This window comes from Elephas maximus, chromosome 1 (assembly GCF_024166365.1).
Source record: "Elephas maximus indicus isolate mEleMax1 chromosome 1, mEleMax1 primary haplotype, whole genome shotgun sequence".
NCBI classification, from domain to species: domain Eukaryota; kingdom Metazoa; phylum Chordata; class Mammalia; order Proboscidea; family Elephantidae; genus Elephas; species Elephas maximus.
The window spans coordinates 196,743,450-196,767,021 of record NC_064819.1 but is presented as its reverse complement, the minus strand read 5'-3'; the positions used below and the strand labels follow the sequence as shown (position 1 = coordinate 196,767,021).

Genomic DNA, 23,572 nt, shown 5'->3' with positions numbered 1-23,572 from the left:
TGTTCCACTAGTTGAAAATAATATTTCTAGGAATAAATTTTAATATCAGATTATTAATAATCGTGGATCAGGCATACACTGGAGGTTGTGTGTCAGAAGTGTATACATTCTCTGGCAAAGTTACACACCCATCCTTTGCAGATGAAGTGATATCAGAAATGCTTTTTGACATGTCTAGCTGTATTATACCCTAATCCATTTTGTGCTCTGCCTGTATTTTCAAATGAAGTCTGATGTTTCTGAAGTGATAAATGAAAAGGAGATAAGTTTTGTTATTAAATGTTGGGAGAACACTAAGACCTTATATTCAAAGCCATTCTTTTAGATTATTTTATTTTTGGCTGACTTACAATACTATTGGCGCAATCAGTCTTATTTTGAATGGCTTATCATAAAAATGTATTTCTCATAAATAGTTTCCCTGTGTTTGTCTTCTCAATCTTCTAAAACAGCCAGCTGAATGAATTGGTGGCTAGGGAGGGAGATTTTTATATGGCTGATCTCTAAGGATACTTCTCACTATCTCCTTGTATACTTGATTCAGTGTTTCTTTAGCTCTGTAATATCTTTGGTGGCACAGTGTTTAAGAGCTACAGCTGCTAACTAAAACGTTGGCAGTTCGAATCTACCAGGCTCTCCTTGGAAACCCTGTGGGGCAGTTCTACCCTGTCCTGTAAGGGTCACTATGAGTCAGAATTAACTCGATGGCAATGAGTTTGGTTTGGTTTTGGATAATATCTTTAGATTCCTTTTCCTCACAGCATTTCAACAAATAATCGCTAGATTCTATGTTGCCTCTTAAAATATACTTTGTCTTCATCTTTACCAGTTGGTAATGTATAACATTTAGGTTCCTACATGAATTAAGATAACTATTATATTAATATACTAGTGTTCATTAGTCCAAAATTTGAAGTTATATTTAGCTAGCAATTTTGCTGACAATACCCTTTAAGCTTGAAAGTGGTCCTGTTGTTGTTGGGTGTCTTTGGAAAGACCGATACATACTTAATTTTGGTGTGTGTTTGAAGCTGTTGGTAGCCCTAGCTTGTATATGTAGGACTCAAGACTTTCCCTGGGTCATATCTTTACCTCAAAATACGTACGCTTGCCACTTAACCCCAAGGTATTAACAGTGTTATTCATAGGGATTAATGGGAAGGAGAGAGAAGAGATTAAGACTTTTATTTTTTATTCTACCACTCAGGCCATCACTACACACTTTTTGCCCCTTTGACTACTAAAGTCAGCTGAAGTTTGTTTCTTTATTCTCATTCTTATTACTCTGAAATCATGATGCATTTCTCTTCATATCTGTTTATAAAAATCTTTAGCCTTCCAAAACTTGTGTTATAGTAGGGACTTAACAGTTTTATGAATTCATGCGTGCATGTGTGTGTGTGTGTGTGTGAGAGAGAGAGAGAGAGAGAAGGAAAGAGAAATACATCCTGTGATTTAAGCTTATTAAAACTTAAGTTAAAGAATGATATGCCTCAGTGTGAAGTCTTCAGGTTCCAAACATTTTGGAAGAATAGTTTGTGGTTGATAGTTGAAACATGTAGATTATATATTAGTTTATCAGTAAAAGTGGTTGTTATAGATTTAGGTATGCCTTTAAATCCATAGACTAAATTGACTTCTGAACAGCAAAGAAGAATGAGGTTTCCCTGATGGGCCACTTTATAAATTTGAAAATCTACTGTAGGGATGCAGAGAAGAGAAGAGAGGTGAGGCTAAGAAGTTTGGTGGAGCCCAATCGGAGTTTTAAATTCTACACTAAGGAATTTAACCTTTGTGTTGTTAAATATAAAAAATGAGTAAACATTTTTAATAAAAGGAATAATGTGATTAGATCTTTTTTTTTTTTTTTGTGGCGAGGGGAAACGCTGACTAACGTTAGAGGACCTGACCTAGATCATAGAGGTTTGAATGAAAAAGAAGGGTCAGAATCTGGAGTCACTTCCTTTATTTATGTTTTAATTCTACCAGTTTCTTTAGCAAAATTTGCCACTACAAGTCTATTTTAGTGGTTTACCGTTTTGAAGATTTTAAATAGACTCTTGAGTAGATTTCTTCATCAATCCATACATAGTCCATCATTTTTGAAGACGATTTTTTAACTTGTTTTGTGGTTTCATTAATGTCATTCGCCCTGGTGGCCTAGTGGTTAAGAGCTTGGCTGCTAATCAAATGGTCAGCAGTTCGAATCCATCAGTCACTCCTTGGAAACCCTGTAGGGCTTACTCTGTCCTATAGGGTTGCTATGAGTTGGGATCGATTTGATGGCAAAGGGTTTGGGTTTGGTTTATCCTAATTACGTAAGACTCGGTTTTAAAAGAAGAGCGATGAGATAGGGGCTATTTGATTAATGTATTTTATGTAATTGTGAGAAATATTAAATTTCATGTTTTAGTAAATGAAATCCTTACTCCCTTAGTACATGAAGTTACTTTGTTATTAAATTATACTGCATTGTTGGGAGGATTTACTGGATTAATCTGTTTGTTACTCCATCGTATTGGTCTTTTACAGTGTGTATGGAATATGACTTTCACTTTAATTCTTTATTATATTTTAAATCCCAAAAGTAGTACATTTAAAAATTTTAATCTAATACAGAAATATATAGAATAAAAATGGAAAGTCTTCTTTTAAGTGCATTTCTCTCCTTCCTCCTACAAATCCCTGTGAGTAACAATGCTACTAGTTTCGGCTAGGGTGATGAGTGTATGTATGTGTATGTATATATACATTGTAGGTATTGGTTTTTACGGCAAATTTTATCATATGTACATACTGGACTATACCTTTTCTTTTTTAGCCATAAACAACATATCCTCTTTCTTGGTAAGCACATCATGTCCTATATTTCCTTTTCTACTATGGTTCTATAGTATTGATATACCAAAATTTATATTCTCACTCTCCTGCTATTAGATATTTTGTTTATTTTTCATTTTCTAATTTTTTTAACTCTTATGGATGGATATTTCTTATGTATATTCTCTTTGTGCACATATGCAAACAATTACATAGGATAAATTTCTGGAAGGCTGTGACCTTTCAGAAACAGATCTTCAAGATGCTTCTGGGTAGGCTTTAACTGCCAACTTTTTGGCTAGTAGTTGAGTGCTTAACTGGTTGTGCCACCCTGAACTCCTCTAAAAGTGTAATTGCTATATTAAAGGATGAGTGCTTTAAAAACCTTGGTAAATACAACTAAATAGTCCTCCGAAAAAGAAAATGCCAGTTGCCCTCCCATTGCTACCCCACATACTGTCAACATTGGATATTATCAGTCTTTGACTTTTTGTAAGTGATATGGATGAAAACCCTCACTCTTGTTGCAGTTTGCCCTTTCTTAATGAATAGCAAAGGCTTTTATTAAATTTTTTTGGACATTGATTCTTTAGAGGCAGTTCGTTTCTACTAAAATTTGCCTGGGTGGCCTTGTCAGCTCCACATTGTAATAATGTGTTTTATCTTACCTATTTTTAGAGATTTGAAAATTCCTCAAGATAAAACATGATTTGAGTTGAGGCAAGGCATGAAAGCAATCATACTGCACAGGAGAAATCAGACTTCAAATGCTACTTTCACACTGCCACTGCTTTTAATCTATTATTTAAACCTTGTTTGCCAGCTACTCTCTCCTTTATATTGGAAATTAAATATTTTCCAGGTTATTATGTTTCATTTTGAAAAAATGTGTTTGCCTTTTATCGGTAACATTATAGTTTGATTGAGTTATAGTTTGAGAACAAAATCTGGAGGGAAAAATAAAAGTAAGGATGTTGACTAAATGGGTTATAATGCCATCTTCTAAATCAGTGAGACTTGAATATTTCAAGTCTGTAGATATCTACTATTTTTGAGATCCATGAGCCCCTTATCTGCAGGGAGTTTGCAACAAAAGAAAGCTGACTTCTTATTTCCATTAAAATATTCTTTCAGTCCCAGACTTTGCTGCACTAAATCATTTTTTATATTTTTAATTCCATTATAGGCCACTATCAGCATTTAAAAATATTTCGATCATAGAAGAATAGTTGAATTGTGGAAGTTTACACTTGAGGAACTCTACCTGAGAGTAGAGTCAGTGGAGGCATGTATTTATGACGTAAAACTGAACTGATCACTGCATTCGTGTTTCATCTTTTTACAGAGGCCCAGGAGTGATGGGGTATTACTCTATGCTCATCCTTCCTTTTCTAACCCTCCAAATAATCAGTGCTATTTCTTTAAAAATAAACAATAAAAGAATACACCTGGATGTTTTCCTAACTAAAATACTAACCTAACGATCACTTAAACATGCATAGCTTTTTAAGATTCTAGTGTCATAGGAAGCTGAGAAATTTTCAAATTAATTGGCACAGCATTCGTATATAGTAGGTGGAAGAAAAGATGGGAAAGTCAAGCTAGACTGTTCCCCTGTTGGTGTAGAAAAGAGAAAATGAAGACATAGGGAAGATCTGAATCTTTGTGGGACCCAGTGTAAGCCTTTCTCTTACCATTCTCCTTAGGTTAGGGTGCCCATTGACTGACAGGTTATTTAACATGGCTCTGTATAGCAGTGCTTTCTGCTGCTTGAGAAATCTTTATAATATGTGTCATTTTCACTAAAGGGTAACCGTATGTACTCTTCTCAGAGAGGAAATTTGAGAAGAGAAAGTTTTTGTGGTTCAGGATGCGGCACTGGCTTGGTCAGAAGTTGAAAGTTGTAAAGGCTACAGTGAAGGCCTCACTGAACATTGGCTAAAGCTCAGAATGCTTTCTTTATGAACCAAGGGGCAGAGGTCCCTAACAACAATGTTTCTGGCATCACTCAACATTAACGTCACTATTTGCTTTTGTTACTGTGAGTGGCTTGTTTGCAATGGACCTGGTAGAAGCCCAGGCTGTTTAAATGATGTTCCGAATGAGATGAGCTGGTTAATATATATTTAATACATACTGGACATCAGTGGCTAATATACTGGTTGAAATGGTAACATTCAATTTCCTTTTATCTAAATGAAGAAAATGGCAGAAAGAACCATAATTCCTGACTCTTAAGAATGTGTTTTAAGAGCTATGGAAAATGCAAACATTGATCTTTATATTTCTACTTTATACCAAGTCTAGAAACATTTTGAAAGGAAAAGGGCTTCATATTTATGAAAAACAGAGAAAAATAAACCTTTTTTTTTACTTTTGAGAAACATTTTAGCTATTTATCTAAATGAGTTATCTTTTTTAAAACTATTTTAAAGTCTTAAAACACAGTTATTGACCCTCTTAAAATGTCATTGAGTGTATTTAAGATTCCTTTGACAATGTGATATAAAACTTTACATTCAAAGCTTCAAAGCAGCTCTATGTCCTTCTTCTAGAAAGTTGGGTTATGGAATTCTTTTTTACAAGGATTCAGCCTTTCACAAAAGTCCTTTCGTAAATGAAAAATGATCTATCACACCTATCATGCTTGAGCTGAGTCAGGAGCAATTGCTGAAATAAGCCAGAATGTGTCTGATACGGGTCTAGTGGAACCTACCAGGAATCCCTCCGTGAGAAACAAAACAAAACAAAGAAATTGTTTAAATATGAGCTCGGGTGGCTTCCAATTTTACCAAAATGTAAATATGACTTCAGCTGGGAATTTTATTTTTCAGTACATTTACTCTCTATTACTTTGTTCAGTGGGTTTGTCTAGATTGTGTATCTAATGCTAAGTGAAAAAGATGAGATTTTATGGGATAGATAAAAGAGCAAAAAGTAGGAAAAGAAACTTGGTAAATCCTCTAATGATCTTTGAAAAAACATCTAGTTTCTTATCCTAGCATTAGTTTGGGGGCTGCTGTAAAAAAATATCAGAATAAAATTGTTAATTAAAAAAAATTTTCAAATATATAGAAAAAAGCCGTAGTTACTTACACATGCTTTTAGGGAGACAAGGTGGAAAGTGAAGGTTGCCAAACAAAAGACAGGACAGTGTTATGATCATATAAAGTCTCAGGGCAGGTGGCTTAAGTCACCCTATTTAAATAAAATTTCTTTGCTGCAATTACTAGTTAATCAGCTAGGATTTTTATAGCTTTGTCCAAAAAAGACCATTGCCTGTCTGTGTCATCAAGAATGCTTGAGAAACTTTGACATGTGATGTAGTTCAAAGTTTACTGCATTTTATCCTCAAAGAATGCAGCAAGAGGACATTATTATTTTTAGCAGCAAGCTGTCACCTAGATAGAGTGGGAATGTTCTCTACGATGGGTAATATCTTGAAGCTGTGTCAGTAGGAGAGGGCTGCATGATGAGTCTGAAGATGTCTGATCCTACCTCATTCCTCTTGAGAAGCCCTTTAGTGTGGTGCTTAGGAATAAAGAACCCATACTGGGTTCAGATCCTTGCTCTGTGACTCTGGGTGATTTTTATTTTTTCTACTATGAGGTCCTTTTCACTAACATGATCCTTTTATATTTTAACAAGCCTCTTTTCATCTGTGAAATCATTTCTATGGCTGTTTGGCATGTAATCATCCATTAGCTTCATAATGAGGTTGAATGAAGTCACATCCATACTGTCAGGGCTAGTTTTTGGACTCCAACTTATGCATCAGACCTGACAGTTATATATAGGGACTTGGGTTGCTCACCCCTGTCTTCTGGGGTCACCTCCCACCAAGGACATGTGGTCACATGTGTCTGAGACAGAGAATTGCTGGTCTTTTATGTTTTAATACCTGCTTCCCTGTTTTATACAACTGTGATTTATTTCACTTTTGGAAAGAGCACTAGACTAGTGATCCATAGGAGGAAATAATAAATGAATGAATGTATTCGTACATTCACATACACTATATATATGTATGTATGCATATATGTGCTGGATCGTGTTGTAAAATGTATTCCCCTTGTGGGTCATGGTCTTAAAAATTTGAAGCCTTTGGACGAGAGGATTTTGAAAGCTTCTCTAACTCCCTCATATTCTCATTTTCTGACTTATAACCAGCCACGCAACCTTATTTGTTTCCAGATGTAGCACTGTCATTCAGACTCCATTTCTGAGTCTGTTTCCTGGTTGTGTCTTATTACTACTTGTCATGATATATGCCTTGTTATGAAAAAGATTGTTGAATCATGTAAGGATAATGCAGAAATCAAAGACCCTTGGTTGTAAACTTTTAACCAGATTATATACTATCTGGTGGCATAGTGGTTAAGAGTTTGGCTGCTAACCAAAAGGTCAGCAGTTTGAATCCATCAGGTGCTACTTGGAGACTCTATGGGGCAGTTCTACTGTGTCCTGTAGGGTCGATATGAGTCGGAATCCACTCGACAGCAATTTTTTTTTTTTTTTTTGGCATATATTATCTGTGGTTTTCAAGAATACTTAAGATCAGAGTAGTTTAAACCAGGGGTTGGTGAACTATGGCCGGTTGGTAAAATACGGCCTGCCATCTGTTTTTGTAATAAAGTTATTTTCACGCAGAGCTATGGCCATTTATTATGTGTTGTCTGTTGTTGCTTTCTTGCTACATTGAGAGATTTTATAGTTGCCACAGGAATTGTATGACCCACCAAGCCTAAATTATTTACTAACTGGTTCTTTACAGGAGCCCTGGTGGTGCAGTGTTTAAGAGATGATGCTAACCAAAAGATTGGCTGTGCAAATCTACCAGCTTCTCCATGGTCTGTTCTTTAGGGTCGCCATGAGTCAGAATTGACTCAATGGCAACGGGTTTTTTTTTTTGGTTTTGGTTTTTTACAGATAAAGTTTGCTGGCCTCTGATCTAAAGGAAGGCATTTTCTAGCTGTTTGATAGCATATCTGATTAAGTTGTATGCATGTTTGGGAAAACTGGTTATGGTAATATATTGATATTACCTCTATGGAAACTTTCTTTAGTCTTTCTGGGTAAATTAGATGTAAACCATATGTTTCTCATTTAGGCTTTAACTGTTAAGTGCGTGCATAGGGTTGCATCTGTGTAGCACATCTACAGATTAAACTGTAAAAAATGGGAACATGAAGAAAAATGATTTAAAAAAAAAAAAACTTGCTGAGTGGTAGGAGCTTTCCATGCACTAATCCTCACACCACTGTACTATAAGCTGTTATCACCTCGATTTTAATGGGGAGAAACTGAAACTCAAAGAAGTAAAACAGAGAAACTACATATGTACTAAAGGAGTCCTGGTGGCACAACAGTTAAGTGCTTGCTGCTAACTGAAAGGTTGACAGTTCGAACCCACCGGCGGCTCTGTGGGAAAAAGACCTAGCAATCTGTTCCTGTGAAGATTATAGCCTAGAAAACCCCATAGGGCAGTTCCCGTCTTTCACATAGTTGCATTGAGTTGAAAATCAGCTTGATGGCAAAACATGTATGTACTTAACCATCAATCCATGCTGCTTCGAGATATGCTATCTCTCTTCTGACACCTAAGTGGGTGGTGTGTACCAGTTCCTTAAAATTCCACAAGTGTTATTAATTTAAATATAGGAGATTTTTAAAAATAATATGTTTCTGTGTTTTGGTGAAAGTTTACATGGCAAATTACTTTCCATTTAACAATTTCTGTGCGTATTTTCAGTGATAGTGGTCACAGTTTTCACAATGTGTCAATATTATCATTATTCCCATTCTGGTTGTTCTGTTTCCATTAATGTAGCTTCTCTGCTCCTCCCTCTACATTTCCGTCTTTGCTTTAAGGTAAATGTTGACCTTTTGGTCTCATATACTTTTAAGAGCACAGTACTCGTGGGTGATACTGTTTATTTTGTGAGCTCCAATGTGTTATTTAATTGAAAGGTGACCTCCAGGAGTGGTTTCAGTTCCAGGTTTAAAGGATGTCTCAGGGCAACAGTCTCGGAGTTTCTCTGGCCTCTACTGGTCCAGTGTGTCTGGCTTTCTTTTGAGTTTTGTTCTACATTTTTCTCCCATCCTATTGGGACCATCTATTGTGTCCCTGGTTAGAACAGTTGATAGTGGTAGTTGGGCTCCATGTAGTTCTTCTGATCTCAGAATAGAAGAGGTTGTGGTTTTTGTGGGCTATTAGTCATGTAGACTAACTAGTCTTTTCTTTGAGTCTTTAGTTTCTTTCTTTGTCTTTTGCTCCAGATGAATACAGATTAATAGTTGTACCTTAGATGGTTGCTTGCAACCTTAAGACCCCAGCCTGTCCTTGCCAAACTAGGATGTAGAACATAAACTCTGTGAACTTTGTTATACCAGTTGACTTGAGTTGTCCCACGGGACTATGGTCCTAAGACTTCACACCCAGTAAATCAATCTCATGAAGTGTTTGGTTATGTCTAGAAAGCATCTGTAACTGTGTGTGTGTGTGTGTGCGCGTGTGTGTATATAGAGAGAAAGATTTTAATATTGCTTCTCTGCAGTGATGGAGGGGAGTGAAAAGTGGATTAATTATTCCATTTTGGTTAATTCAGACTTATTAAAGGAAGATTATTCAGTCAGTTGGAGTATAGCATTTACTTTCAGTCATAGACAACTTGAATGGAAACCGTACCAGCTAAATAACCTTCGATTATATATATTAAACATATATTCTTGGCTAGAGATGAAGCTCTGGGAATGAACAATTGAATAATTTATGGGTGTGTTTGGAATAAGCTCTAATCTCATCATTAAGAGCCATTTGTACCTATCAATAAATGATGGATCTGTATGTCCACAATGTGTTTCAAGTTCTTATTCCTTTATGAGGGAACTAGGCATATACAATATTTTCAAATACTAATTAATCACTACAAGTAGGGCAAAGGTTTTTTTTTTTCTCAGGATCAGAAGTGATTATCTTTTAAGGAACTCTTATTTATAAATTTTCTTATTTTTGTTTCAGTAGATCTTGTTTGATTTTATACTAGGGCAATATATTATGACCATTGACTCATACTTATGCCATTATTTGTTCTTTGCATCTACTTCAATTTTTTCCTCTTTGAATTTCAGCACTTAAATTGAGAAAAAGCATTGCTTGCCTTAGAGCACATGTAAACTACCTAAACATGGATCATGGTATGACAATTGTTATTTTGTGCATTCAGTATTCCCAGAAATATAGAGTTAAAAATAATGAAAAAAAAAAAACCAGAAACCTAGTAAGTTATCACAGTAGATTTCAGAAGAAATATGAACTTTATTGTAAAGCATCTATTTTACACTTTGGAAACCCTGGTGGTGTAGTGGTTAAGTTCTACGGCTGCTAACCAAAGGGTCAGCAGTTTGAATCCACCAGGCGCTCCTTGGAAACTTTATGAGGCAGTTCTACTCTGTCCTATAGGGTCGCTATGAGTCGGAATTGAGTCAACGGCACTGGGTTTGGTTGGTTTTTATTTTTCACTTTTTCCAATAAAGTCTATTTCTGGGAACAAACTGTATTTACTTGGATTGTAACTATATTTAAGATATTCGGTAATAAATTGCATTTTGTTCTTTCAAATTTCTATGAAATGTATTGTTAAATCAATAAATTTGTATCATGATTTCTCATTAGCATATATAAAGCTAGTTTAACTCTGTATTGTATGTGTTCTAATGTTCCTTGTGTTAATCTTTCTCTGTGCCCTTAATGGAAGAAAGATCATTCCAAAGTTGTCGATTACTTAAATGAGCAAATTTGTGTATCACAGTTTGATTCATAATTGGAAAAGATTAATTTGTCCACTTTTTAGGGTCAAAAAACTAGGTTGATTTTGTATTCCAAGGGTACTGCATTTACCAATATTTTTTGTTTAGGACTTTCCTTTTACTTTTAAAACGTTATATACTCCAAACAAAATTTAAGTTAAAAAAAAAAAATCATGTGTATGTTTAGCAAAATAAGGCTTGTTCTTTACTAACAGCAAAGATAACAATGAAAGATAATTTTGTGTGTTTCCTTCTATTATACTCAGTAAATTATGACTACAGAGGTGCCTTAAAGGGAATAACTTGTTAGAAGATCCTAGTAAAACTGCACACAGTGTCTCTAAAGAGAATGCTGTCAGCACAATGTTCAAAGCTATCCAGGGCCATATGACTTTTTATTTTTCTCCAGTTCAGCTTTTTTTTTGTTAAGTCACATGATTCAGGCTTTTATTGAAAAGTTCGACTTAAGAAAGGATATGTATTTGTTATTGATTTTTTCACAATTCCATAGAAAAGGCCTCTATTTCCATGTTCTTTCATAGTGTTATTACAATCTATTTAACTAAATATTCAAGAAATCAGTCTCTAAATGCTAGATGTTTTGTCAGTATAGTTTTGAGGTGGGTGATAAATTTTTTTAATTTATTTATTTTTTTTAATAAAAAAATAGGCCAGTGAAAATCTTATGAATGACAGTGGAAAAGTGTTTGATATAGTGATGGAAGATGAGCTCCTTAGCTTGGAAGTCACTCAAAATACGAATGGGGAAGAGCTACCTTTTCAAAATAGAATGACACTCATGAAGTCAAACTTTCAGGGCCTTCATTTGCTGATGTGGCGTGACTCAAAATGAGAAGAAACAGCTGTAAGCATCCATTAATAATTGGAAGGTGAAATGTATGACGTATGAATCTAGGAAAATTGGAACTCATCAAAAACAAAATGGAGTGCATAAAGAATCAATACCCTAGGCAATAAGGAGCTGAAATGGACTGGTACAGGCAGTTTTAAATTGGACAGTCATATGGTCTACTGTGCTGGGAATGACAAATTGAAGAGGAATTTTTGTTGCATTCATTGTCATAAAGAACATTTCAAGATCAATCCTGAAGTACAACTCTATCAGTGATGGGTTAATATCCATATTCCTACAAGGAAGACCAGTTAATATGACTATTATTCAAATCTGAGTAATGTCAAAGATGAAGTAATGGAAGATTTTCATCAAATTTTGCAAACTGAAATTGAGATGAATTGATAATTATTGGTGATTGGAAAATGAAAGTTGGGAACAAAGAAGAAGGATCAGTAGTTGGAAAATATGGCCTTGATGATAGAAACAATGCTAGAGAATGCATGACAGAAGTTTGCAAGATCAACAACCCATTCATTGGAACAACATAAACGCTGACTATACTTAAGGGCCTTGCTGGAAGGAATACACAGGATTCAAATCAACTACATCTGTGGAAAGAGACCACGAAATAGCTCAATTTCATTAGTCAGAACAAGGCCAGGAGTTTACTGCAGAAAAGTCCGTCAATGACTCATATGCAGGTTCAAGCTGAAACTGAAGAAATTTAAAAGAAGTCCACCAGAGCCAAAATATGACTTTGAGTATATCCCACATGAATTTGGAGACTGTCTCAAGAATAGATTTGACACATTGAACACTAATGACCGAAGACCAAACGAGTTAAGGAATGACATCAAGGACATCATACATAAAGAAAGCAAAAGGTCATTAGAAAGACAGGAAAGAAAGAAAAGACCAAAATGAATGTCAGAAGAAACTCTGAAACTTGTTCTTGAATGTACAGTAGCTGAAGTGAATGGAAGAAATGATGATGGATAAGAGGTGAACCGAAGATTTCAAAGGGCAGCTCAAGAAGACAAAGTAAAATATTATAATCACGTGTGCAGAGATCTGGAGTTATAAAACCAAAAGTGAAGAACGTGCTTGGCATTTCTCAAGCTAAAAGAACTGAAAAAAAATTCAAGCCTTAAGTTACAATACCAAAGGATTTAAAGTACAAAATATCGAACAAGGCAGGAAGCATCAAAAGAAGATGGAAGGAATACACAAAACCACTGTACCAAAAAGAATTGGTTGATATTCGGCCTTTTCAGAAGGTAGCATATGTTCAAGAACTGATGGTATTGGAGGAAGAAGTCCAAGTTGTACTGAAGGCATTGGTGAAAAACAAGGCTGTAGGAATTGATGTTTCAACAAACAGATGTAACACTGGAAATGCTTTTCTATGCCAAGAAATTTGGAAGACAGCTTCCTGGCCAACCAACTGGAAGAAAGGTGATCAGACAGAATGTGGAAATTATCAAACAATGTCATAAATATCACAAAGAAGTAAATTTTTGCTAAAGATAATTAAAAAACACGTGTGGTGGCAGTACATCGACAGGGAACTGCCGGAAAGTCAAGCCAGATTCAGAAGCAGATATAGAAGGAGGGATATTGTTGCTGTCATCAGATGGAACTTGGATGAAAGCAGAGAATATCAGAAAGGTGTTTACCTGTGGTTTTTTGACTATGCAAAGGCATTTGACTGTGTGGATCGTAATGAATTATGCAGGTTGTTAATGAGTCTTCCTCCTATTCTGATGCTTTGTTCTTCATATAGGCCAGCTTTTCCAGTTATTTGCCTAGCATACAGAATGTATAAGTACGGTGAAAAGATAGAGCCCTGACACACACCTTTCCTTATTTTAAGACACAGTATCCCCTTCTTCTGTCAGGACTGGAGGAAGACTCATTAACAACCTGCAATATGCAGGTGATACACTCTTGCTTGCTGAAGTAGAAGATGACTTGAAGCATTTATTGATAAAGATCAAAGGCTATAGCCTTCATTATGAATTATACCTCAACATGAAAAACAAAAACAAAAATTCTTGCAGCTGAACCAATAAGCAACATTGTGATAAATGGAGAAAAGATTGAAGTTGTCAAAGATTTCATTTTACTTGGATCCACAATCAACACCCATGGAAGCAGCAGTCAAGAAATCAAGGGCCTATTGCATTGGACAAATATACTGCAAAAGACCTCTTTCAAGTGTTCAAAAACAAAGATGTCATTTTGAGAACTAAGATGTGTCTGACCCAAGCCATGGTGTTTTCAGTTGCCTCATATATATGTGAAAGCCAATGAATAAGGAAGATTGAAGAAGAATCGATGCCTTTGAGTTATGGTGTTGGCGAAGAGTATTGAATATACCATGGAGTGCCAGAAGGATGGACACATCTGTCTTGGAAAAATTACAGCCAAAATGCTCCTTAGAAGCAGGAAAGGCGAGGCTTAGTCTCATGTACTTTGGTCATGTTATCAGGAGGGATCAATCCTTGGAAAGGGATATCATCCTTGGTAAATTCGAGAGTCAGTGAAAAAGAGGAAGACCCTTAATAAGATGGATTGACACAGTGACTGCAACAATGGGCTTAAGCATAACAATGATTGTGAGGATGACTTGGAACCAGGCATTTTTTGATTCAGTTGTACATAGGGTTGCTATGAGTTGGAACTGAGTGGACGGTGTGTAACAACAACAACACTATTTCTGAGAAATGGTTCTTTCAGTAGCAGCTTTAGAATAGAAAGAAGTTTTGGAAAGTCCAAATCAACTTGATTTTTACTTTCAAGTGAACAACTTGAAAGCCCTTAAGTGGCTTACCGTGGTGGAAGCTGACCATTGCAGTGATAGATCAGTCCCTTACCTGATTGATTGGCATAGAGGAATTAGCAATCTATGAAATGGCTTTTCAGAAGTAGTTTTCCTCCAAAGGTCAAGGGATTTGTGGATTCCCTGTATCTGGCATGATTTATAGTACTCATTGTAGCCTTATCAGTAGCACATAAAATAACTGAAAAAGGAAAGTGTTTTCCAGCTCATTTTTCTTCCTCTCTGCCTAACTACATTTCTCAAACACCAAATCAGTATTGCCTCCTTTCATTCTGCCATACATCTCAGTGAACCTTTAAATTCATGAATTATGTTTTTATTTATGAATTAGAACCTTGTTTTGACATTTCTTTTTTCTTAAGTAGATTATAACACTGTGTGTAAGGACATGTTGAACTCAAGAATGTGTGTATAGAGAAGTGTGCGTCATAGACGACTTTGTGTTTAGGGCTTTCTATTGAGCCTTAAAAGGTTAATAGATCAAGATATTTTATGTGCCCTCTGTTGTAAGGATGAAACAAATTATCTCCCCCTCTATTTCCCTCCATTTCTCTTTAAACTCTACATGGCTGCCAGCATTTTTGTGTTTCGTTTGTTTGCTTTGTAAACATTTTTTTTTTTTCAGTTGTGTCATACTCCTGGATAAAATCCCTTAATGGTTTCAGTAAAACTATAGAATGAAATTTAGACACCTTTTATGGTATTTCAAGCTTTTCATGCTTAGTTTTGTTTTTGTCCTGTCTACTTGCTATGCTGCTTATTTGAGATCCTCCAGTATATCATGTGCTTTTAAACACGTATTCCTTTGCTCTTGCTTTTCCTTCTAATTTGAATCCCATATCCATTCGGGCTTTTACTTGCCTGGTATATTCTTACTCATCTTCATCAAAGATTTCACTTAAAGAAGGGTTCCCTAGTCAACCTGGGAGGAGGTAGCCAATTCTTCTGTGTTCTTTAGAACTTTGGTCATACAACTATTATTCATTTAACACAGTGGGATATGTCAATTACAGTGGTGCAAATGTTGCAAATGGCGCTGGACTACCAGCACAAAAGGTTTGGCAGTTTGAGCCTGCCCAGAGATGCCTTGGAAGATAGGCCTGGCAATCTGTTTCCAAAAGGTCGTAGCCTTGAAAATGCAATGGAGCAGTTCTACCCTGCACACATGGGATCTGTATGAATCGGTATTGACTCAGTGGCAAGCAACAATAATATATTATATATATATGAGGGGGCATATGTCTGTCTGTCCTATTTATCAGGCCAGGAATAATATTTTGTATATTTTTGTATCCCCTATCATCTAGAGCAGCACTTTGTGCTGCTCCTTAACCCTAAAATATATAACTTTTTACAAAAAGATGTGTAAAGCTCTGTATTAAACATTTATTAATATGCTATATAGGTTATAAACAGATGTACAGTACACTTTGAGTTAAAGTTATTGTAAACTCTAAAATGGAAATTCATCTTTTATAATTTTCTTACTACTCAAGTCAAGTGGACCAGCAACTTTTCCAAGACTTTTGTGACTTGTTGCTGTTATGCAAGTGATGTGCAATAAATAGCAGGGGTTGACCCACTTATTTGTACAGAAACTCCTAGTTGTTATTGCTAATCAGAATCCTGGTGTCTAAAATTAACAGTGGCTATAAGGACAGCAATTAAGGCCATTTGTCTTCCAAATGAGTTAATGTGCCTTCCACTGGTAGCTTAAATTTGCATACAGAGGGGACTCATGCTACTATAAAGGGTAATGGGGCCCCAGTGGCAAGTGCTGCAAAGCAATAAGTCATTTTAGGGTTGCAAAAGCAAATTATATTTTGGGAAAAACTTTTCCCTTGCTATGTGAATATGCATTCCTTCATTGATTCATTTTAACTTAAAAAGTATGTCATTTTTCATAACAGTGTTTATAAAAAGACAATTTAAGTACAGTTTAAAGACGATATAACACTTTCAAGTTTGGGTAACTGCTGGAGTTTAGATATTTCAAAGATTTGGTGTGGTCCTAAGAGTGATTCAAGGATACACACATACACACCCTGCTCTTGAAAAAGATTGTTAGGGCTATCTTATCACCCTGACATCTCTGAGTTTTGCCTGTGACACTGGCTTGCTTCTGTGGTTGAAGAGGCATATAATTTTTATTCAGATTCAAATTGTCAAACTATTGATGAAGGAAATGAATTCCCTGATTACAGAGTGAATTTCAGGGCCTGAAGTTTACCATCTCCTAGCTTGCTGCTTGGTCAGAGAATTTGCTGAGTTTCTTCACAAAGATCCCCATGGAAACTAAACAAATCAACTACTTGAAAGGAGACAGGTTATTGGTTTTTCTCATTAAACCCACTGCTGGATTTTCATTAATTCTAATCCATTTTCTTTCAAGATTAGTCACATAGGCCAGTTCTTATTTTCATGATTTGACTAAATTAATATGTTAAGTTTTGTGTGCATGTGTGTAGGCTAAGAAGCAAATAAGTAATCATTCTACTTCTGCCATAAAATAACCCCTGAACATAAAGCCAGAAAAAAAAAAAAATGCTGATGTAAAAGGGAAAGGCTATCTCCATTTTTTTTTTTTTTTTTAAAAGGAAGTTATTAAATAAAGGGGGAGTTGTGGGGTAATCATAGGCTAATCTGATAGGTTTCGTGCTTCAATTTCATTTTTTTTTAAATCATAGTTGAGTATGAAAGTGATCTAAATAAAGCTTGGACTAGTGCATCACCTCTCTCAAGTTCTTTAGACCCATATGCTTCGTATGTATCATTTGCTACCACGCTACTTGCCTACCTACTGGTTGCCGTTGAGTCGTTCTGACTCATAGCGACCCTGTAGGACAGAGTAGAACTGCCCCATAGAGTTTCCAAGGAGCACCTGGTGGATTCGAACCTGCCGACCTTTTGGTTGACAGCCATAGCTGTTAATCACTACGCCACCAGGGTTTCCTTGCTACCATGAATAGACATCTGTGTGTTCTTTTAAAGCGTGTAATTCGGCAAGATTTAAATATTAGTTTCATTTTTAGAACTTGCATTATAGAGAGACAATTTTCACCCTTTTCCTTCCTTTCCCATATCACCACAAAAGTTATTAAAAGCTATTTAGATTCTAGGTGGTTTGTATATTTCAGGAAAGGCTCACTGTGTATGTATCTTTCATTATTTTTAATTTTTCAAAATCCGTGCCTCAAATAGAAGATAGCAATTTCTTTTATATGAACACTTAAAGAGAAAAGTGATAAACAGGAGCAGTGTTTATTGTTAAAATCATGAGAACCACATTAAATATTTTCATGTAACATTTTCTGCTCCAGCATTTTCTCCATTTTTAGAAAATCTCTTTTGAATGTAACAACAGCCTTCTTTTTCTTTCCAGGTGGTTGTACTTTTGATGATGGTCCGGGGGCCTGTGATTACCACCAGGATCTATATGATGACTTTGAATGGGTGCATGTTAGTGCCCAAGAACCTCATTATTTGCCTCCTGAGATGCCTCAAGGTGAGAACTATTCTGTTTACTCAGGACTGATACCTTTGGAGTATGTAGTATTTTCTTATTTGAGGTATAACAATGATTTAATTATTACAATAAGCTAATTTATTGGTGCTACTTGACCACATCTAAGAATCTTACATATTGTCTTTTCCTCAATTACTTTCTCCAATCCTATATAATTAAAGAATGCACACTGTGGTATACCTTTGTATCTGTCTTTGGAAAAATAGAATATTATTGTTTTTTCCCTATGTAGTGAAAAAGCAAAATGAAAAAATAATGAAAAAAAGCATAACAAAGAAAATCCTTTCAAAAAAATCTGAAACGTGGGACCAGCTCATTTTATATCAATTCAATTATATTAGAGTCGCTGCGACTCTACGGCAGTGGAGTGGGTTTTGTGATTCAGGAGTGACTTGGTGGCACCTAACAACAACATATGTATTATAATACATAATGTATAATTGATTGATTGTCTATTGTTAATAATTCGAGTTTAAAATATATTTTTGATATTTTGTTATGATTATTTTTAAATAGCTTATAATTAATTTTTTTCTACAATTTAGAAAGGTGTTTCTAATACTGAATGTGAATTTTGGCTATAACGATTTCAGACCTGTCTTTTGTGAGTGACAATGTCAATTCTGGTGATTGTAGGGAGAAAATTTTATTAATAGCATCCCTGAACTTGCTGATATATATGATTTAAAAGTTGTATTTCCAGATTTTGGTTTGTAAATGAATATAGGAAATAAATCCCTTGGAAAGTTTTTTTTTTTTTTTAATTGTTTTTCCCTGCATTGTGTACTTACATAACCCCAAAACCCAAACCCATAGCAACCCTATAGGTCAGAGCAGAACTTCCCCATAGAGTTTCCAGGGAGCGGCTGGTGGATGTGATCTGCTGACCTTTTGGTTAGCAGCCAAACGCATAACCACTGCGTTACCAGGGCTCCATGTCCTTTGATAGTAGAAAAAAAAGGGTGAATCAAATCTGGTTTCTGTTCTCAATTGTCACATTCCATGGCTGAGTAGGCACATGGTTATTTTTAAAGCAGAATTTACAGAGAAATTACTTGGTTGTATGTGGTTGATAACCTCTTCTTTTGTTTGATGCCTATGTTGTCAGCATACACATTTAATTTTGTGCATAGGTTTGTATTTTTCTTTCAAAGGTACATAACCTTATTTTCCTGGTGCATTTTAATTAAAGAAACTCTTCTAATTTTTCACCTTGGTTTTCTGTGTGGTATATTTAGACTGAATTTTGCAGATAAAATTAAAAGGTGGTGGGCTGGGAGACGCACACATTTTGACTGTTTATCATCAGAGAATAATCAGAAAGACGTTGATTTATGGAAATGTTACCATTGCTAATTACCATTGAAGGTGGGTGATGAATAGCTGAACAGATACTGCTCAGATGACCTTGTTGGCTCACCTGATGAACAGCTTAATCGGTGGCTCTAGGACAGGATGATATGCACAGAAAATGAAAGTGTTTGAAATTCAGCCACATCTTCCAATTAATAGGGCATTAAGCAATTAATCATGCAGAATGTAACTTGTAGTTAGTTGTCGGAGGTGAGAAAAAGAACCCATGTGCACATTTGTTTGCGTTTCTCTTTCTACAATAAATAGTATTTTTCTTTTCCATTTCCTTCTGATATTCCTTTAAAATGTTGACTGAACATTATCAGCTCATACACTGGGGAAAAAAGGAGGCATTTGGATGTAGCCTGTTAAAAACACATGAGTGGCTAGGGGGCGGAGCCAATATGGCGGACTAGGCAGACGCTACCTCGGATCCCTCTTACAACAAAGACACGGAAAAACAAGTGAATCGATCACATACATAACAATCTACGAACCCTGAACAACAAACACAGATTTAGAGACGGAGAACGAACTAATACGGGGAAGCAGCGATTGTTTCCAGAGCCTGGAGCCAGCGTACCAGTCAGGTACAGCACAAGAACAGAGAGCTGCTCCACCCCCCTGAACTAACCCCGGGAGGGGGACCAGCCGGTTCCATGGGCGGCGTGGGACGCAGCCGGTAGGAGAAGTCCCCGGGAGGCAGCGACTGGTATTGGAGCGGGGAGAACAGCGTCCCAGCTGGGACACTCGGTCACGGCACAAGCACGGGGAGCTGCTCCACCCATCTGAACTAACCCCGGGAGGAGACCCAACTGGTTCTCGGGGGTGACACGGCCACGCGGCTGGAGGGACGAGAAGTCCCCGGGAGGCAGTGACTGATTTTGGAGTCGAGAGTGCACCGTCCCAGTAGGGGAGCCTTGACGCTGGGTGTGGGGCTGGAAGCGGAGGATCTGACCGTGACTCCAGCGGGCCAGACCCCCCCGGGGGCAATCTCCACACAGCCAGCACACATAGGCGACGCGCCCGCGGGAATCTCAGATATAATAGTCATTCCAAGCAAGACAAGCAACTCTGGCTATATTCTGAGGTGCTACTCTCCTATCTCTCTGTTCCCTCCCCCACCCTCCCCAGGCGGCTTCATTAACATCCGAATAGCCTGAGCCAGAGGGAGAACTCTGATAGGGGTCTGACTGCATTTTTTTTTTTTTTAGCGGATTTTCTGGAAAAACTAGTTTCCCAGTGATGGCTCGGAGACAACAATCCATATCAAACCACTTAAAGAAGCAGACCATGACAGCTTCTCCAACCCCCCAAACAAAAGAATCAAAATCTTTCCCAAATGAAGATACAATCCTGGAATTATCAGATACAGAATATAAAAAACTAATTTACAGAATGCTTAAAGATATCACAAATGAAATTAGGATAACTGCAGAAAAAGCCAAGGAACACACTGATAAAACTGTTGAAGAACTCAAAAAAGATTATTCAAGAACATAGTGGAAAAATTAATAAGTTGCAAGAATCCATAAAGAGACAACATGTAGAAATCCAAAAGATTAACAATAAAATTACAGAATTAGACAACGCAATAGGAAGTCAGAGGAGCAGACTCGAGCAATTAGAATGCAGACTGGGACATCTGGAGGACCAGGGAATCAACACCAACATAGCTGAAAAAAAATCAGATAAAAGAATTAAAAAAAATGAAGAAACCCTAAGAATTATGTGGGACTCTATCAAGAAGGATAACCTGCGGATGATTGGAGTCCCAGAACAGGGAGGGGAGACAGAAAACACAGAGAAAATAGTTGAAGAACTCCTGACAGAAAACTTCCCTGACATCATGAAAGACGAAACAATATCTATCCAAGACGCTCATCGAACCCCATTTATATTGATCCAAAAAGAAAAACACCAAGACACATTATCATCAAACTCACCAAAACCAAAGACAAACAGAAAATTTTAAAAGCAGCCAGGGAGAAAAGAAAGGTTTCCTTCAAGGGAGAATCAATAAGAATAAGTTCAGACTACTCAGCAGAAACCATGCAGGCAAGAAGGGAATGGGACGACGTGTACAGAGCACTGAAAGAGAAAAACTGCCAGCCAAGGATCATATATCCAGCAAAACTCTCTCTGAAATATGAAGGTGAAATTAAGATATTTACAGACAAACACAAGTTTAGAGAATTTGCAAAAACCAAACCAAAGCTACAAGAAATACTAAAGGATATTGTTTGGTCAGAGAACCAATAATATCAGATATCAGCACAACACAAGGTCACCAAACAGAACGTCCTGATATCAACTCAAATAGGGAAATCACAAAAACAAACAAATTAAGATTAATTAAAAAAAAGTACACATAACAGGGAATCATGGAAGTCAATAGGTAAAAGATCACAATAATCAAAAAGAGGGACTAAATACAGGAGGCATTGAACTGCCATATGGAGAGTGATACAAGGCGATATAGAACAATACAAGTTAGGTTTTTACTTAGAAAAATAAGGGTAAATAATAAGGTAACCACAAAAAGGTATAACAACTCTATAACTCAAGATAAAAGCCAAGAAAAACATTAACGACTCAACTAACATAAAGTCAAACACTATGAAAATGAGGATCTCACAATTTACTAAGAAAAACGCCTCAGCACAAAAAAGTATGCGGAAAAATGAAATTGTCAACAACACACATAAAAAGGCATCAAAATGACAGCACTAAAAACTTATTTATCTATAATTACCCTGAATGTAAATGGACTAAATGCACCAATAAAGTGACAGAGAGTCACAGACTGGATAAAGAAACACGATCCATCTATATGCTGCCTACAAGAGACACACCTTAGACTTAGAAACACAAACAAACTAAAACTCAAAGGATGGAAAAAAGTATATCAAGCAAACAATAAGCAAAAAAGAGGAGGAGTAGCAGTATTAATTTCTGACAAAATAGACTTTAGACTTAAATCCACCTCAAAGGATAAAGAAGGACACTATATAATGATAAAAGGGACAATTGACCAGGAAGACATAACCATATTAAATATCTATGCACCCAATGACAGGGCTGCAAGATACATAAATCAAATTTTAACAGAATTGAAAAGTGAGATAGATACCTCCACAATTATAGTAGGAGACTTCAACACACCACTTTCGGAGAAGGACAGGACATCCAGTAAGAAGCTCAATAGAGACACGGAAGATCTAATTACAACAATCAACCAACTTGACCTCCTTGACTTATACAGAACTCTCCACCCAACTGCTGCAAAGTATACTTTTTTTTCTAGCGCACATGGAACATTCTCTAGAATAGACCACATATTAGGTCATAAAACAAACCTTTGCAGAGTCCAAAACATTGAAATATTACAAAGCATCTTCTCAGACCACAAGGCAATAAAACTAGAGATCAATAACAGAAAAACTAGGGAAAAGAAATCAAATACTTGGAAAATGAACAATACCCTCCTGAAAAAAGACTGGGTTATAGAAGACATCAAGGAGGGAATAAGGAAATTCATAGAAAGCAACGAGAATGAAAATACCTCCTCTCAAAACCTCTGGGACACAGCAAAAGCAGTGCTCAGAGGCCAATTTATAACGATAAATGCACACATACAAAAAGAAGAAAGAGCCAAAATCAGAGAACTGTCCCTACAACTTGAACAAATAGAAACTGAGCAACAAAAGAATCCATCAGGCACCAGAAGAAAACAAATAATAAAAATTAGAGCTGAACTAAATGAATTAGAGAACAGAAAAACAATTGAAAGAATTAACAAAGCCAAAAGCTGGTTCTTTGAAAAAATTAACAAAATTGATAAACCATTGGCTAGACTGACTAAAGAAATACAGGAAAGGAAACAAATAACCCGAATAAGAAACGAGAAGGACCACATCACAACAGAACCAAATGAAATTAAAAGAATTATTTCATATTATTATGAAAAATTGTACTCTAACAAATTTGAAAACCTAGAAGAAATGGATGAATTCCTGGAAAAACACTACCTACCTAAACTAACACATTCAGAAGTAGAACAACTAAATAGACCCATAACAAAAAAAGAGATTGAAACAGTAATCAAAAAACTCCCAACAAAAAAAAGCCCTGGCCCGGACGGCTTCACTGCAGAGTTCTACCAAACTTTCAGAGAAGAGTTAACACCACTACTTCTGAAGGTATTCCAAAGCATAGAAAATGACGGAATACTACCCAACTCATTCTATGAAGCTACCATCTCCCTGCTACCAAAACCAGGTAAAGACATTACAAAAAAAGAAAATTATAGACCTATATCCCTCATGAACATTGATGCAAAAATCCTCAACAAAATTCTAGCCAA

General features: G+C 36.3%; 1 protein-coding gene across 5 annotated transcripts in view; it reads left to right on the top strand.

The window, feature by feature from the left end:
* Window positions 1–23,572, top strand: part of PTPRK (protein tyrosine phosphatase receptor type K) — a 694,658-nt gene that overhangs the window by 137,322 nt on the left and 533,764 nt on the right. For all 5 annotated transcript variants that reach the window (XM_049901316.1, XM_049901385.1, XM_049901556.1 and 2 more), the window contains exon 2: window positions 17,710–17,832. In XM_049901316.1, the coding sequence (XP_049757273.1) occupies window positions 17,710–17,832 (123 nt within the window). The remainder of the gene's footprint in view (window positions 1–17,709; window positions 17,833–23,572) is intronic.